The sequence below is a fragment of the Poecilia reticulata genome, chromosome 21 (genome assembly GCF_904066995.2).
Source record: "Poecilia reticulata chromosome 21, P_reticulata-male-v2, whole genome shotgun sequence".
NCBI lineage: Eukaryota > Metazoa > Chordata > Actinopteri > Cyprinodontiformes > Poeciliidae > Poecilia > Poecilia reticulata.
The window spans coordinates 10,851,557-10,869,184 of NC_088850.1; the positions used below are offsets into that span (position 1 = coordinate 10,851,557).

At 36.6% G+C, this 17,628-nt stretch overlaps 2 protein-coding genes across 2 annotated transcripts; one reads left to right on the forward strand and one right to left on the reverse strand.

Annotated features, from left to right (window-relative positions):
- Positions 1-786: 786 nt before the first annotated feature.
- On the reverse strand, positions 787-7,610 carry epm2a (EPM2A glucan phosphatase, laforin). The gene is made up of 5 exons (XM_008397723.3): positions 7,364-7,610; positions 6,613-6,787; positions 2,434-2,678; positions 1,540-1,832; positions 787-904 (listed from the first exon to the last, which is right to left on the reverse strand). Exons 1-4 carry the CDS (start codon positions 7,608-7,610, stop codon positions 1,549-1,551), a joined length of 951 nt encoding a protein of 316 aa, XP_008395945.2. The 3' UTR covers positions 787-904; positions 1,540-1,548.
- A 111-nt stretch (positions 7,611-7,721) lies between these two features.
- LOC103457519 (hydroperoxide isomerase ALOXE3-like) lies at positions 7,722-15,678 on the forward strand. Its single transcript, XM_008397720.3, has 15 exons — positions 7,722-9,404; positions 9,503-9,665; positions 10,379-10,583; positions 11,172-11,253; positions 11,324-11,446; positions 11,536-11,639; positions 12,100-12,272; positions 12,371-12,514; positions 12,780-12,983; positions 13,070-13,156; positions 13,291-13,457; positions 14,311-14,432; positions 14,607-14,707; positions 14,876-15,046; positions 15,136-15,678. Exons 2-15 carry the CDS (start codon positions 9,519-9,521, stop codon positions 15,313-15,315), a joined length of 2,010 nt encoding a protein of 669 aa, XP_008395942.2. The 5' UTR covers positions 7,722-9,404; positions 9,503-9,518; the 3' UTR covers positions 15,316-15,678.
- Positions 15,679-17,628: the final 1,950 nt, after the last annotated feature.

Consider the following 17,628-nt stretch of genomic DNA (forward strand, 5'->3'; position numbering starts at 1 on the left):
CGGAGGCTCTTGAAGACTGGGTTTGACCACCTCTGTCATAAAGAATCTAAAATACACCTCGAGTTTTATACAGTACCAGGATTCTAAATCTCCTTAAATCATGTACAATCAATACTTTCACTCATCATCTGTTCAAATCTTTTTTTTTGTTTTGTTTTAGGTCAGTTAGGTTTACAAAAATTTCTATTTTCTATGACAAAAATAATGAGATGTGTACATATAAAAGAAATGTGTAATACTTTCTTTAAAATGACTGGACATCTTTGTGCTCTTACACGCACAACACATGTTGTTTAAACAGATGAACATGGCACCTTAACTATTCTGGAAATTGTACCAGAGGATGAACCAGACTTGTGAAAATGCACAATTCTCCATTATTATTTTTGTTTATTCCATATGAGTTTCTCTTTATGTCACACATTAGAATAAAACTTGACTGATTTCACCTCAGTAACACAGGAGCACAGCTCTATTCACCCACACATCCCAAATGGCATCTAGCTCAGTAAGTCACTGAAAAGTAACGGTAAAGATTTTTGTTTCAGGACAAAGTTTCTTAGCCTTCAAAGTAACTCAGTTTTTTTTAATCAGAGAAGAATGAAAAGATTCTGTCTTTCAAAAAGTCAAAGTGAGAGATTGTGGTGTTCAAAAAGGAAAGCTTGCCGTCTTAATGGATTATATTATATCAATATGACTTGAAAATAATGTTTTTCTGAGGATGGCTTCTGACGGAAACATGAAGGAGGAAATGCTCCAAATAAGCACTGTGAGAGACAACTGTACTCCTTGATGTCTGGAAGGCAGATACCTCTGGGAGGGAGGTAAAGTCCTTCTTGATTTATTGGATTTGAGGATAGATGTGTGTCTCTGGCAAGGAGTAGCACCGCCGTACAGTCCTCTTCTGCAAAACAAAGAAAGCAACTTTCTCTTATGAAATTGAAAGGCAGATTAGCTAAAATAATACACAGCAATTAATGCCCACAATTGTCTACAGAAGAACAAAATATGTTAGAGGAAATGTTGGCAAGGAAGAGAGAACAGAATGTGTATTTTTTCTTTTTTTTTTTTGGCTTCCTACATGGATTTAGGCCAACTTTTTAGTATATTTTGTAATTTGACTTTCTACGTGTTGCTTTTATTCATTTCAGTTTAACACCTTCTCCAAATGTCGACTTTTTATTGATTGCAAGCAAAAGGGCCTAAAGAAAAGTTCTTTCCAAGCCACCCCCTGATGGCATACGCTGAAAATTACAAACAGGATCCATACTTTGTAGCTGTGTGTGGGGGCAAGCGTTCAAAAGGTAAAAGCCAACACAGTAAGATTAATTGCTTGTAACATCCCTTCTGGCAGCCTGCAGGACTCTCTCTCAAGACTCAGAAATCAACCACTTCCTGAAAGCCACTCAGACGAAGTGGGTCATTTGCATTCATTAGATTTTAGCAGAGCAGTTTCTACATTTAGTATGTCTTATTTTCACCTTCTAGATCATTTTATAGGAATGATCTAGAATTGTCCCTTCTGATAAGGATGCTTACTCTCAGCTGTCACGTTTCTGGGTAAGAGATCGATGATCGCAGCTGTCCAAACTTCTGGGTGAAGTCCTGCTGAGCCTGGACTAAAGCTTCTTCGTCTATGTAGACCGCTGGCCGCCTGGAGGCGACAAAGTACTGCACCCTCCTGAGGCTCCAGCCGAGGATGTACATGAGAAGGCCGCATACAGCCGCCGTGGACCTGCCGACTCCGGCGTTGCAGTGGACGTACACGGTGTGGCCATTTTCCAGGAGTCCGTGGAGCAGGAATACAGCCTGGGGAAGCATCCTGATCCGACCTGCAAAGAAAAACACAGACATCATGAATTAGTCATTCTCTCAGATCCACTTTTATATGATTAATGTTGCTGACTCTTGTTGAATAAAACATAAATATTCAACATTGAAGAATGTTTTTGAAACACAATAACTTGTCAGTAGTTGCCATCTTTTTCCACGTGCTTTTCCTTTTGATCCTATTCTGAGAAAAAAGTGTATATTATAAACAAATAAGGTAAAGACAACTTTCTGCAGTTTCCTTAGAGGAACAGCCACACATATTTACAATTGTCATGTATGTGTTGTAATATCTGAATCCTCTCTCCTCCAAACTATCAGGGCTGCTTCAATGGGAGTTGAGGATGTCATACAACTTTGGGGAACTTTCACTTTTGTTCCAGTTTACCTTTTATCCAAAAAAAAAAAAAAAAAAAGCTACCAAACTGATTGTTTTTTTTTTGTTTGTTTTTTATTGCCTCCTGTTTTTTTGTTTATGTAAAACGCTTTGTTTTGCCCTCAAAGTACATAAAAACTGTACATACAGAACGGCTGAAAAATATTATTTCAATCTTCGCTCTCTGTGACTGGTCACTTTTTCCTTCTGAAATACAAACATCTTACCGTCTGTGCTCATATCAGGTGTTGGTAGCCACACATACACAATGCCACAGTCTTTGTACAAATGCATCAAGGCATCGGGGCTCATGGCTTCCCCGTGGTTACGTCTGCATCCACTTGAGTTGTTCACTACGTCCCACTCTGTCTGGAAGTTCATCACAGCGGTGATGCCCAGTTCGTGCTTCATCTTTATGGTCACGTGCTCCACCTGTCGAGGGCAGCTGCCCAGCCAGACACGTGGCAGAACTCTACGATCAGCAGACAAGGACAGATTTATAATTCTTGTCAATTCAATTTTTATGTGAGAAAATAACAGAAATATTTTGCTCAGTTAAGCCAAAAATATTTAAGTCTTCTGTTAGCAATTATGACTTGTACTTTTACAGCTATTGTGAAAACAAATTAGAAAATTCGGTAACACTTTATTTGAAGGGGGGTGAATAAGACTAACATGACACTGTCATAAACATGACATAACACCTGTCATGAACATGAATAAGCCTTCATGAATATTTATGACTGTTGTCATAAAGCGTCATTCGGTAAATTATGACACTTTTGATACAAAGTTGACATTATTCAAAATGTCTTTGTTATGACAACTTGACATTAACCAAGAAATCATTACTGATATAAATTTGTTATAAAAGTATCACTGATTGCACTTTAAAAATTAGGTAACTTTATGTTATTAAAGGTGAACTTTAAACAGTAATGATTTCTTGGTTAATGTCAAGTTGTCATAACAAAGACATTTTGAATAATGTCAACTTTGTATCAAAAGTGTCATAATTAACCGAATAACGCTTTATGACAAGTCATAAATATTCATGAAGGCTTATTAAGGTTCATGACAGGTGTTATGTCATGTTTATGACAGTGTCATGACAGTCTTATTCACCCCCCTTCAAATAAAGTGTTACCGAAAATTCAAACTGCTAATAAGCTGCAGGCTTCGCCTTTATTTTCCGTCTCTCAACATTCTCTTGTTCTCCGTCACAGCTCTGACGTTTTCTTGACTCACGTCCCTATTTTTTATTATTTTTTTCCTGGTCCCCATAGCCTGGGGCAGACTCTGTTGAGTGACCATTAGTATGCACAAAGTCAACAAGCAGAGGAGGTGACACGTGAAAGACAGGACGGACGCTGTTAATATGTAACGTCTCATTTTAGCACTTTGGTCTCGGGATGTTCTCATCGGGTGAACTGATGTTTTTGGGGTTTAATTCTTTTAAAAAATGTCACAAAACAGCAGCTATTTTTAAAATTTAGCTTTATTCCCATAAATAAAAATAAACTAAATTCTACATAATCAATAGGCCTCTACTTTTACTAATTATGAGCAAGGCAGGTTAGTTATGAAATAAGGAAATCTGTTTGAATATATTGCTGACTTACCACAGAGAGTGTGTGCGTGAGTCTTGGGACTGTATGGATGCACAGTTGCAGAGACTAAATTAGAAAGCTATTAATAGGCGAGTTACAAATTCACCGTGCTTCCTCCTGAACACCGGCCCTTGACATAAGACTTGTAAGGTCTTTTAGGCACAAATTAAAACCCGATGGCACAAGCAAGCCCAGCTCATTCTTATGCGAGTAAAGCACTCACAGCTTCAGGGATCTTTTTGTGCCTGCAGTAGCGTGGCACTGACTCTGTGCTCTACACAGACTTGACGTGTATGAGTCTAAGATAAAGATTCTACTGAAGCAGTTCTTTCTATTTTTTTTTTTTTTAACATTTTTTTAATCAAAGCTAACGCCAGCTTCACTTGTTGCTCAGAACATGACATTTACTGTCTGTCGCTCCCACTGATGCTGCAGCAGTCAACCAAAGTTCATGTCTTCTCATAGATGAAGGCATTGCAGGAGAATCAAAGGACAAGACAGCAGTGGGAAAAAAACCCAAACTGTGAACTGTTTTATACAGATGAAGGAGCACAGTACCGAGAGTCACTATCTGCTAAATAATACAGCAAATAATATATTTCATGTGAAATTAACAGGGAGACTGTTTTCACTAATACATACTAAGCCACAGTTTTGAATGCAAGCAGAGTTGCACCTTGACTTAATGTCAGTTCTGTAATAATTATGTTTTAATATGTGGATTTGGAAGAAACATAACAGATAAGATGCCGGCATCAGCAAATAAGTACAAATGAATCTTACAGGTCCAGAATAAAGAAAAAAATCAAAACAACAAACCACTGCTTTGAAATATTTCCTTGTACATATGAACAAAATAATGATTAAACCAACTCAGTTTGTTTTTGAACATTTTCTTTTACAAATCCAAGGTAAAGAGAAGAATCATGTGCTGAAGAAATAATGTTAGCATGCCGGATAAAGGCCTTTGGTTGTATTAGCTCTACTTTGGGTGTATTAGCTCTACTTTGGGGTATTTGAGAAAGGATGCCATTTGCAAATGCACAGAGAATTATGCACAGATAATTGTCCTTTAGCTTTACAATTATGCACACGGTATGTTTATCAAACTACCGTCTGTTAACAAAGCGGTCAGTGGCAGTAGCATGTCAAAATTTGAAAACGTTTGCAGTGTATGAATACTTTTTATAGGCATGTTATACAAGACAAAAGTAAACTAAAAAAAGAAAACAAAAATGGTTAATATTGTTAATATTGTTGCATTCAGACAGGCCAGGCTTTGTTTAGTATACCTCCATGGTACAGGTCTCCCTAAAAGTAAATCCTGAGCAGAGCTCAACTTCAGTGCAACTACTCATGTTGAGAGTCTACAGTGTGCAGGAAAGACTGGAAATAGAAATAAGATTTTTTTTTTCTGCCTCTCCCATCAACAATATAGACAGTTGTGGTGTCGTAACGTACCGAGGAAGAACATTTTGACAGAAGAAATTCAACTTAGAGGCAGAATATATATTTATTCAAAACCTTTTTTTTATTTATTTTTTTAAGAAAGACAGCAAATGTCAAAAAGTGTGTTTAAGTGGAGAGATCGGCCTGATGCAATCCTCCAGGCTGTTCAAGAAACAGTCACTGTTTAGATTCTAGAGGCCAAATGTTAAAGGCACACACAACAATAGTATCTACACAACAATAGTATCTACATATCAGGACAACTCCAAGTCAGGACATCCTGCTTCTTCTCATTTCCTTTTTTATACTGCAAAAGAAAATAAAGCACCTCCAGCTCCCAGAGAATCGGATGTATTGTTTTGTGCAGAAAAGCTGGATTCTTTTCATTTTGGCATTTTGGAAGTTGATTGATGAAAATGACATGCAAATAACTAAACATGATAAATAAAAAAATCATTAAAAAAAAAAAAAAAAAAAAAAAAAATATATATATATATATATATATATATATATATATATATATATATATATATATATATATATATATAAATCATGAAGACAAAACAATCCAAGCCAATCAGAGAAAATATTGTTTAAAAGCTGAAGTCGGGGAATAGACACAACACATCTAAGAACTGGAGCTCAGTTAAATTCAGACAGGAATGGAAGGAATATGACAATTTACCTAGATCAAAATATTTGCTGAAATCTTCACAAGTGACCACACAAGAAGGAGACTAGTGAGAGAAGCCACCAGGTCACTCACGACTATGCCGAAGGAGTTACAAGCTTCAGCAACAGAGATTGGAAAGGCGCTGCAGTAAACGGTTGCCTGGGTTCTTCACCAGTCAACGCTTTATGGGAGAGTGGCAATGAGAAAACTACTGTTGAAGAAAACTCATATCAAGGCTTGACTAGCGTTTGAAAAAAAGGCACGACTCAATGGTCGAGAGGGAAAAAAGTCTTCGGTCTGATGAGAAATGAAAAGGGCTGTGGACAGTCGATCTCCAGGCCACCTGACAAGAGTTTGAACAGTTTTTCAAAGACGAAATGGGTAAATTTGCATTTTCTAGATGTAAAAGCCTAACTAAGACATATCTGCACAGATTCCATTCTGTGATTGCAGCCAAAGGCACAGCTACTTTACAAATACCAATTTGTAATTACTTATTTTATGCAAAACATTTTGTCATTATTTTTGGAAAAGTCAGTTTTCATTTACATTTGTTGTACCTTTTTGTTAAAAATGTTGTCCTTCATGATTTATGAAGAAATAAAAAGGGTGAAACGACCACTGGGGGTAAGGATTACTTTTCATAGGCGCTGTCTTTCAAATTATACAGTTACCTGGAGAAATGTATGGCCTTCTGACCTGCAACCTTAAAGTAGAAATTGGTGGTGTGCCTCATCTCATCAGTGTGTCCCGTTTCCTCTATCCAGTGACCAATCGGGTGGCAGTACACTCCGTTCACCACATTTCTCTCATCATATAAACAATGCCTGTCATGACTTGGTCCGCTACCTATGGACAAACAAGACCACAGTTTTTTTATTTTTATTAAAGTACATTTATATTTCAATTCTCTGATAGTGCATCCAATCAAACACCAGTCACTCTGTCGACCTATTCCATTGAAAAGAAAAACAAATGCCCAATAATTGGACGTAGTATGGGTTTTGATGCATTTCTGTAGGTTTTTATTTGTAAAAAAGTCAAACCTGCTGACAACTGATAGTCATAAAGCCAAAAATTGAAAGATGTTCTGAACAACTCCTCAATAAATGAACACACAGTCAAATAAATAAATTAATTCCTTTATCTAAGAATATTAGTATTTTCAGCAGTGCTTGGAAATGTTATTTTAGATTTAATAGGAAAAAAAGATACTAGTTAATTCGTGTGTGTTAAATAATACATTTTGAAATTATCCAAGGCACTTTGCCGCCACCATGTGGCTGAAAGTATGTATTACATCACATGCATCACTAGTGCAGACATGGCGACGTACTTATTTTCTCTCTACGCTAAGATAATATGACATTAGTTTCAGTCCTTTCGGTGTCTTGTGTTGCTGCATCTATGTAAATCGTTGCGTACCTTCCCAGATAAAGGTGTCCCGGGCCTTTTTGATAAACTTGAACCACAGAGAGTCTTTGAACGGCTCGGCCAGCTCCACTTCGCCCGTCCACAGACACGGTTCATCTGGTGACGGCAGCTTCTGCGAAGCCTTCATCCGAACCGCCCTGTTCGGGTCCCAGTGACCCATTTCCTCACGCGAACCCAGAACTAAAACCTCCACGTCCGAGGACTCCGGAGTCAGAATGACACCGAATCTGAACAACATGTTCGCAGGTGTAGCTAAACGTCTCTAAATCATGTCCTCAGTTTGAAAGCGTTTGGTTTGGTACTAACAAAAGGAGTGTAATAGCTGTTCTGCAAATCCGTGAGGGACGCAGACTGTGATCTTGAAATAGTCAGGCCCTGTGATGGTACGTTTGGCATCAAAGATATGGTATAGATACAGACGGTTCACTCTCTCAGAATCCCGAGGAACCAATCATGGGTCACATCACTTTAACGTTAAGTCGAGCTCGGAGAGAAAACAGAAATAAACGAAGAAAGCTTCTTCATATCGACGCCTTCAGCAAGCATCGCAGAGGCGTCCAAAGGTTCTTTAAGGCCCGAGGATCAAACTTTTCACTCTTCTAAAGCTTTTTTATTTCTTTTTATTTTAGCTCAAATTACTTAGAAAAGAACTGAAATATTATTAGAGTAGTAAATTGAAGGAATTAATTTCAGTCTTTTTTTTAAGAAGAAAGTGTTCAAATCAGCAGCAATTCAAGACAGATCTTGTGGATCTGTTACTTATAAAACCACCTTCAATTGATACCTGATTAATAGCCTTTTACTGAACTGCAATCACTCAGGTGTGTAAAAGCAGGGAGCCATCGGAAACATGCAGGGCAGTAGGCATCCAGGGCTAGGGTTAAGAAATACTAATCTAAAATATTTGGTAAAACAAAACAAAACTAAAAAATACTTGGCAAAATGTTGTGGTTTTGCAAGTTATATACTTAGATGTATTTTAAGTTAGCTACTAATATGTAATTGCAGCCAGACTTTATGAAAGAATGGAAAATAACTTATTTCAGATTTAACAATTTTGATCTCTGCTATTTAGGTTGTAAAGAAATGAGTCTCTTGCATACTATGCATTCCTCAGTCTGTACGTCAAGTTTTTTTAAACCTCAGATACTTGAGAGTTTGAAATGTCTTTCTTTTCTTTTTCTGCTTTGACATTCATCAGACTCTGTAGGTCCTAATCAGCATGACTCTGTTCCAGCTTTGCTCTCCAGAAAGCAGGCCTGCAGTACATTTTTAATAAATGCCAACTTTGAATAAATAAAGCACCCATAGTTAGAAGAAGCTTTTGAGGAACACTATTTCCTAGGCTCTAAAATGTTTTTTCTTTACATTTTGGTGTAAGTTTAAGCATTAAAAAACAATACTGTTCAAACTAAGTTAATTGGTTTATTCCTTGAGTTTTATGCTTGTTTTGGGCTAATAAAACCCCAAAACTCAGTTTCTCAGAAAATTTGATCAAATAAGACAACAACAAAAAAAAAGATTTTTAATACAAAAATGTGGGCCTCGTAATAGCTCCACTGAGCCATCTGATTTTGTCAGCTAATCAAACACAGCGATATGATGGTTGTTAAAGTTATTGGTACTTTTGGCATTCTGGGCAGCTCTCAAGTCCTGCTGGAAGTGCAATTAGAAGGTTGACAAAACTTCTCTGTAAAGAGAAACATTGTGGTCCTGCAAAAAATAAAAGATTCTTGGTAAACAGTTGCACCAGCTTTGCACAGAAATGACTTTTGAACATTTTTAAGTGATAAATCTGGTTTTGGGCAGAAATTTGGCAAGAGACGTGCAAGATTCATTTTCCCTTTGAGACCAACTGCACAGCTTGTAGTCAAAGCAGTCCGGCTTCCACCAAGTAAACTTTACTAAACCTGTCCAGTGGAACACGCCTCTTTCACATTCCTCCACGATCTATTCAAGGCAAAGGTGCAGTCGCATTTTTGAATTAGTCTTGAGGCAATACAACCTGCTGTTGCTGATTTAAGAAAGACAGGTATGTGTTTTTTGAGGAGAATTATCATTCAGATTAAGAAACTTAATATACTTTCATTTAGATGTTTGAGTTCACAGTTTTGTTTCTCTTCTGGACAGCTGCCTCGAAGAAACAATGGCTGAATACAAGCTAGAAGTGACAACTGGTAACATGAAGCATGCAGGGACAACAGACAACATCTATGTCATCTTGTTTGGGTCAGAAGGGCAAAGTGAGCGCACAAAGTTGGACAATTCTGGGATCGACTTTAAAGCTGGGAAGGCAAGTTGCATTCTCTTAAGCATGGTTTATGATTTTTAAACAGGTTAATCAGGTTTTACAAACAATGGGAAACTGCTCCTTTGACGCTTATGTTTTCCTTTCTTTGTACGTTTGTCATTTTATACACCTTTCTTTCTTTTACCTTTAATAGGTTAATATAATTGGAAACTGATACTTTTAAGGGTGTGAACTATTACAGAACAGAGTGAAGATAATAAGTATTTAATCCCCTGATTGTCTCATCTTAATCACGTACCTGCCTCATCTCTGGGGAAACTTCTGTCCATAAAGGTGGAAAAAGATCCTCTTTTCATCTTCCCAGAAAACGAGTCTTTAATGTTTAAGTTTCATTTACAGTAACAGAATGTCACTACACATCCAGAAACAAATCCAGCACATAATAGTTAGAACATCCTTTAAATAGTGAGAAAGATAAGTATAGTTGTAAAAAATAAGTATTGATTACAATAATGATTTTCGCAGGAAATATAGTTATAATAACATTTCTACAAACAAGACATTTAAACCAGCTGTTGGGAACAATTAAAGTAATACGCATGTACATGAAAACCAGAGCAAATTACCTCACACATAAAAATAAATAAGGTCTTGACAACAGAGGCTCAAATACTACTTTCCCCACAATAAATGTAATACTTTAGTTTAACTGTCTTAGCTCAATACATTGATTTTTTTTTTTCTTTTTTTCTCAGACAAGGACATACACAGTCAAACCTGCCTCATCTCTGGGGAAACTTCTGTTCATAAAGGTGGAAAAAGATCCTCTATTCATCTTCCCAGAAAACGAGTGGTACTGCTCCACAATCGTAGTGACAGCTCCGGAAGGGGACATGATCGTTTTCCCCTGCTATAGATGGATTTCCAGAGGTGAACTTGTGGAGCTCAGAGGAGGAAAAGGTCTGATTCAAATGTAACCTATTTTAAATCATAGCATTACATAATAGAACTTGTCCTTTCCCTGTAAAGGATACTTTCCAGAACTTACAAAGCATTTTTGGGAACTATAATGGAAAGTATTGGTTATTTTCCTGTAGACTTTGCAGGATTCTTTGAGGCATGTTCTGTATTTAAAAAAATAGATAAAGTCTGTTGTCTAAGTTCAGCAAATGAGGTAGATAAATTACAGGAAAGTAACGATAAAGTTTTATGAAAGTTCCACAAAATGGGTTTTGGAAAAGTTTCTAGAAAGCAAAGTCTGAAAATTAACATCGTTAATTCTGGGAAAGTATCAGGTTAGTTCAGGGGAAATAATCAACAAGTTTTATAAAAGTTTTTCTAGGTGCTACGAAGTTATGGGTAAGTAGGAAGTATGGCATGTTCGAAGCACGTAAAAAGTTAATTCCATTAAATTTCCAAGAATCTACAGGTTCTAAAAATAATCTATGTTCTGGATACTTATGTTGTGCCATCAAATAAATTTTAAATAACTGATGCTAATTTATCCATTATAATTAATTTGAATGTATTTGTTTTCAAATCTGGAAGCCATGACAGTTTTTGAGGAGGAACATTCCCTGCTGACTGATCTTCGAAAAAGAGAACTAGAACTTAAAAAGAGTTTATACAAGTAAGTTTCCATTAAACTTTGTCAGAGGAGCTGGTCTGAACAATCTTTAAAACTTATTGTTCTGTCTCAGGTGGGAAATTACTGATGAGAAGTTGCCGCACTCCACTCACTTCAAAGACATATCTGAGCTCCCTGCAGAAATTTGCTTCTCTTTGTCCAAATCAGAACAGGTTCAATATACAAAAAGAATGATGTGAGTCAAAAATTACAACATTGTCATCACAATCTCCTTCTGTTTTTTAAGCCGATATGTCTGCACTGTTTTGCGCACATTTGTTTTAGCGGCTCTGAACTGAAATTTAAAGGGCTGGCTGGATCCCTCAAAAAATGGAAAGACATCGATGACATGAAAAATATCTTCTGGTCCAAAAAGACAACACTATCAGGTATGCTCTGCCATTTCAATAAAAATGACATGGTTTTTGATGATTTGTACATTTCTCCTGCCTGATATCTTTAAACAAGAAATTCATTCATCCTTTACACCGAAGTGCTTGCTTGCGAACAATGTAAATTTGCAAATGCTGAGAAAATCTTACTGAGACATACAAACTTTGTTTTGTATGTCCAGTCCAGTTGTTTTTTTTTATATATAAAACTTAATCAGATTCACTATGACTAATGCAAGATGTATGTGCAAGAACAGAAAATCTACATACATACATATGTGCAGAGCACAGCTAACAGAGATCAAAAGACAAATCATTCTTTTGTACATGCGCTAATTTGGACATTTAGGAAATCACTAAAAGATGATGTAACAAGGAGCTACTAAGACTTTTTTTTAAATATTATTTTGCTATAAGATAAAATAATGTCATTTATTTTTACTTGTATTTTTTCCAGAGTATGTTTCAGAGCACTGGAAAGAAGATGACTTTTTTGGATCCCAGTTTTTGAATGGAACAAACCCAAATGTGATCAAGCGCTGCTCCAAACTTCCCCCAAACTTTCCAGTGACTGATGAGATGGTGAAACCTTTTCTGGAAACTGGAACCACTCTGGAAAAGGAAATGGAGGTTCGAAAGACTATTCATGGACTGACATTTATCTTTAATTACTAGTCAATTTCTCCAAAGGTTTGCCTGATTCTAGCATAGCTCTTTGTCCTACATAGAAAGGCAACATATTCCTGTGTGACCAGAAGATAATGGATGGAATTCCAGCCAGAAGGAAGGATGGAAATCCTCTGTACGCGACAGCCGGTTTGTGTTTGTTCTACATGAACCCTGAGCAAAAACTGATTCCAATTGCAATACAGGTAATGTCCTGATGGGAAAGCCAGCTCTGTAATGAGATTGTGAACAGAATGCAGTTTTTGGTTAATTAAAATTTAATTTCTCATTATTTTTTGGCAACTAAACTCACTGAACAAAAGCTACAGCGATGGGAGAACAGCATCATGGCACTTATCTTAGCACAGCCAACCAATTCAAATGTGTTTAGCCAATCAAAAGGCTCCTGAATGACATCAATATCAGGCAATAATCTACTTTTAAAAGCCTTGATAAAATCTTTCATTTCAGCTGCATCAACAACCCTCTGAGCAGAACCCCATCTTTCTGCCAAGTGACCTTGAAACAGATTGGCTTCTGGCCAAGCTGTTTTTTAGGAGTTCAGACCAGATTGAATTCCAGGCCGTCCATCATCTCTTGAGCGTTCACTATCTGGCAGAAGTCTTTGCTGTTGCTGCTCTCCGCTGCTTCCCAACTATTCATCCCCTTTATAAGGTATCAACCGACATAATACAGCTGGCAGAGCAATGTTTTTAGTTTGATTTAATTTTTAAAAATATATTTTGGTTTTATTTATACAGCTACTGATCCCACACTTCCGCCACACTCTACACATAAACGTAGTGGGCCGTAAAACTCTTCTTGGACCTGGTGGAGCTTTGAGTGAGGTACTGCGATTTAACATGCATTTCTAACACCACGCTCCTGTTTCGGCGATGAGAAGGCCTGTTTTGTCGTTGAAGACTTACATGATTAAAGTGATTTTGAATAGTTTAACTATGCCGGACTTTGTGGTTGATAGAGCTCTCTAGGAGAGGAGGGGCTGACAGAGCTCATGAGAAGAGCGCTGTCTCAGATGACCTACAGCTCCCTCTGTCTGCCGGAGAACATCGCTGCTCGAGGGCTGGAGACGATTCCCAACTTCTACTACAGAGATGATGCTTTGAAGGTGTGGAATAACATCAACAGGTAATGATTTGTTAAACTGTTGTACATTCCAAGCAAAAAACATATTTTGTTTACAATGTAAAAGTTATTGGTTCAGAGGAATATAAGAATGGGATATTACACAGATCATTTCAAGCATGTTCATACACCTTGAAATTGTACATATTTTATTAAAATAATCAACTTTATCATAAGTTATTAGTTTCCTGTACTCTGATTTGATCTCGTCCAGTCGGAGCGCTTTCCTCTCGATGCCACTTCTTCATCAGGTTCATTTCTAGATTGAACAACCAATAGTTTTTCTATCAACCGTGTGACTCTGAAAAACGTTCCTGTACCCGCGTAGTAGAAGCTATCCCACAAGATAATGCTGCCACCACCACATGTTAATGTGAGGAACATGCTGTGCACATTTTTTTTCTGTGGTGTCCCCTACATATTTTATGGTAAACTGTAAGTGGGACAATTTCATGCTGTTTATTCACTAACTTTTCCTGATAAAACTCTTCATAAAATGCTGCATCTAAGCTCAGATTTTATTCTTGAATGGTGGACATTTTTTATTTACTAAAATTAGTAGCTGACTTATAACCATAGTTGGTTGAGCTGGACTTTATTTTGGGTTGTCAGGGTGAAAGGGCCTGAATATAAATACTTTCCATAATTTATGAATTTATTTGTACTTTTTTTCCACAATTGGGTTGAAATTAAATTCCAATAAAATGCAATGCAGTTTGTGGTTGTTATGTGATAAAATTATGCATGTGAATACTTTTGCAGGGCATTTTATTGCCAGAAATATACTGCAAAGTTTAAGTTAGATGCATACTAAAGAAAAGATGAATTTGTAATTTATTTTTCTACTTTTTACTAGTTTTGTGAAGTCTGTGGTGGAATATTACTATGACTCTGACAGCAATGTATGCAAAGACTCTGAGCTGCAAGAATGGGTCAATGAGATATTCACACATGGCTTCCTGAAAAACAAACTGTCAGGTGAGTGTCAGACTAACCTATATTAGTCTTGATCAATATTTCTTTATAGTTCCAACATTTTTCAATGTAATGAAGTACAAGAAAAATCTTACATTTGCCAAATACCGTCTGTAGCATGTTGTTTTTAATTGTTAATTTAGTTGGAGATAAAACTATGTACACATTATGTAATAGGTTGTCCATCGTGCTTCAACACTGTGGCTGAAGTGATCAAGTTCATCACCATGGTGATCTTCAGAGTATCAGCTCAACATGCTGCTGTTAATGATGGACAGGTGAGTGACAAAGATCTATCCGATTGAAATGTTTAGGAAATAAAATGATCTTCTGATTATAAAATAATAATAAAAACATTTGTATGAAATCAAAGTTCAACCACTTTCAACTTCTATAGTTTCATTTGTGTTTTTAACTAATGAAAAAGTTTTTTTTTTCTTTTATAGTTTGACTACAACTCTTGGATTCCCAATGGCTCCCTCCTGTTATGTAAACCTCCTCCCGTCACTAAGGGGCTGTCCAACATGCAGACGCTTCTGGAGGTTTTCCCAAATGTTGGAGACACAGTAAAGATTGTGTCAACTGTTTGGATTCTCTCAGACAAGTACACTGATGTGGTGAGTTAGTAGAATGATTATAATTCTAAAACTATTCTCAAAATGAACTGGTGTATGAGCCTTACTTAATGGCTTTCTTCTGGCTGCAGGTTCCCTTGGGTACATACCCTGAGGAACATTTTGATGAGCCTGCCCCGAAGCAGATGATTAAGGAATTTCAAGCTGAGTTGTCTTACTTGAGTGAAGAAATTGCAACAAGAAATTCTCAGCTTAAAATACCCTACCCATATCTGAACCCTGCTGTCATAGAGAACAGTGTGACCATTTAGGAAACAAGGCCAGCAGATACTTCTTTTCTTTTCTTATTTTTCAGCTGGGTTCTCCTGAAAGTTTTGCGGCTCTTTCAGATAATTGCATATATTGTGTCTTATTTATTTTTCTAGTGATTGCATTTTTGAGTAACATTCGTTTTTAATTTCTTGACTGCAAACGTTCTCCGTGTTGCTGTTAAGTTGTGTAATCGTGGGAGCAAGTCTAGGCTTTGGCTCCATCTGCGAAAGGCAGAATAACTGAGTTGGAAAAAAAACCCTGAAGATTTTGTTTTTACTCCTGATTATGAGGTCTCTATGACTTTGTCTATTTGTTAGAGTACTCAATCAACAGAAAATGCAATAAAATGATGAAAATCTAAACCCTATTGTAGAACTTTTTTTTTTCCAAATATGCGACAACTTCTCTAGCCCTAATCTAAAGTACAATGCATTGGGACCAGCCAGGGGAGGAACAAAAAAGGGCTGAACTGCACACAGAAAACAGGAAAACTTAGGCTAGGAGTTCAGGTGAACTCAAAACGAACTCACAAAGAATATTTGTGATAATTCACAAGAGACTGGGGTTTGTAAGACAACAGAACAGAAAGAACAAAGTCATACATATTGAGAATTTCTACAAGAAATGTGTGTGAGAAAAATATTTCAGAAGAACAAAGTAACGCGGGTAGTGATAACATCAATGAAGACCTAGAAAACCTTAAAAGGAGCATTCATAGTGTGGAGGTGACTCGATTAAAACAACTGTTAGAATCAATAAATGCCAAAAGAGTTACAATGTGTTGAAGATCAAATTTTGCAAATGTTCTCTAAAATCTCAAAGCTCCTTATTAATTTTCTTGTTGAAAATATCAAAATAGGTGACTTTTAATCCTTCCTGCACCCTCAAAAATAATTTAAAGGCAGCACATTAGACCATCTTTAAGTAACAAGAAGTTGAAAACATTGCGGTAAGCAAACATCATCAGGTGGACAAGACTGGGTCATCCAGTCTGTTCCCCAGGATTCCAAAAAGCTTTTTTTTTGTAAAACCAGATGCAGAATGTGATAAGTAGGTATGTGATGTAATCTTGGAAACTTACTGGCAACACAGAAGAAGAAAAAATCAGCACCCAATAAGAAAACCCCACTGCTTGTATAGGAAATTTTCTACAACTCTGCAATCTATTGCCACAACAGGAAAAAGAAAAACATTACTTACTTTTATTGTAGGTGTTTGTGACAGATTCTTTAAGCATACATAAAGTTCACAAATAAGAAGCTGGAATTTAAGGGACCTGCTTTCTCAAAGATCTAGTTCACTGCAGCCTATTGTGAAAAATTACACAAGAAATGACATAATTTATTTCATGATAATAATAATTTAAAAAAATAATTAAATGTTCTTTAAGTAAATTGTGAGCAACATTCCTTTTGCCTTTTATGTTTCTATGATATAGAAATACACATCAGAGTTATTTATTTGTATAAAGCCTCTTTTTTCAGGGAACTGTCGAGTATCTGGTCTTGCTTGTTTATTTTTCTTTGAAAACGCAACAAAGAAATAGACAACGAAGAACACGTCTTACTACTTCTGTGAATTTAGTAGCCTAAAACTGATTATCATCACTAAATTCCAGAAAAATCCTAATTAGTGCCGCAGGGTGAAACATCCAAGTATAAAAGGCAGAGCGAGACATATTCTTCCAACTGAACTGAGAGATAGATCTTTCTGGTCTCTTCTGGTTTCCCAGATAAACTGGCATCTGGTCTTTACAATGATGATCAATCAGGTAATTAAAAATTAAAATTTTTTCACACTTATTGAATATTGAGAACTGCTCTCTGTGAAAAACCATGTTTTTTCTCTTCTAGCCGAGTCTGACCATTGCTGCAGTTTTGCTTCCTGGTTCATCTTAACATTTTCATAGTTCTAAACACACAAATAAATCTTACTGTGGGACATCACTTCACTAATAAACAATATTCTGATTAAATTTAACAGCTCATGTGTGCCAGAGTGCTAGAGGTAAGAGTATCTTACTGGGTTTATGAAAACTATTAGACTTGCAGTTTGATGTTTCTTTCATCTCATAACTTTTACACCATCATTGATTTTGGCAGAAAAATTAACATGCATAAATTTCTTTCCTGTATAATTAAATAAGTTGTATAAAGTTGCAGTTTTGAATGTACGTTTTACTTTTTTATGAAAGTATAATATTAGTGCGGACCTCTGAGGGAAGTCCCGCTCGCCGTTCCTCGTCATGGCTGACATTCGGCGCTAGGCTAAGCTACACTGACTTCACGCACACTACACTTGTAATAATAATG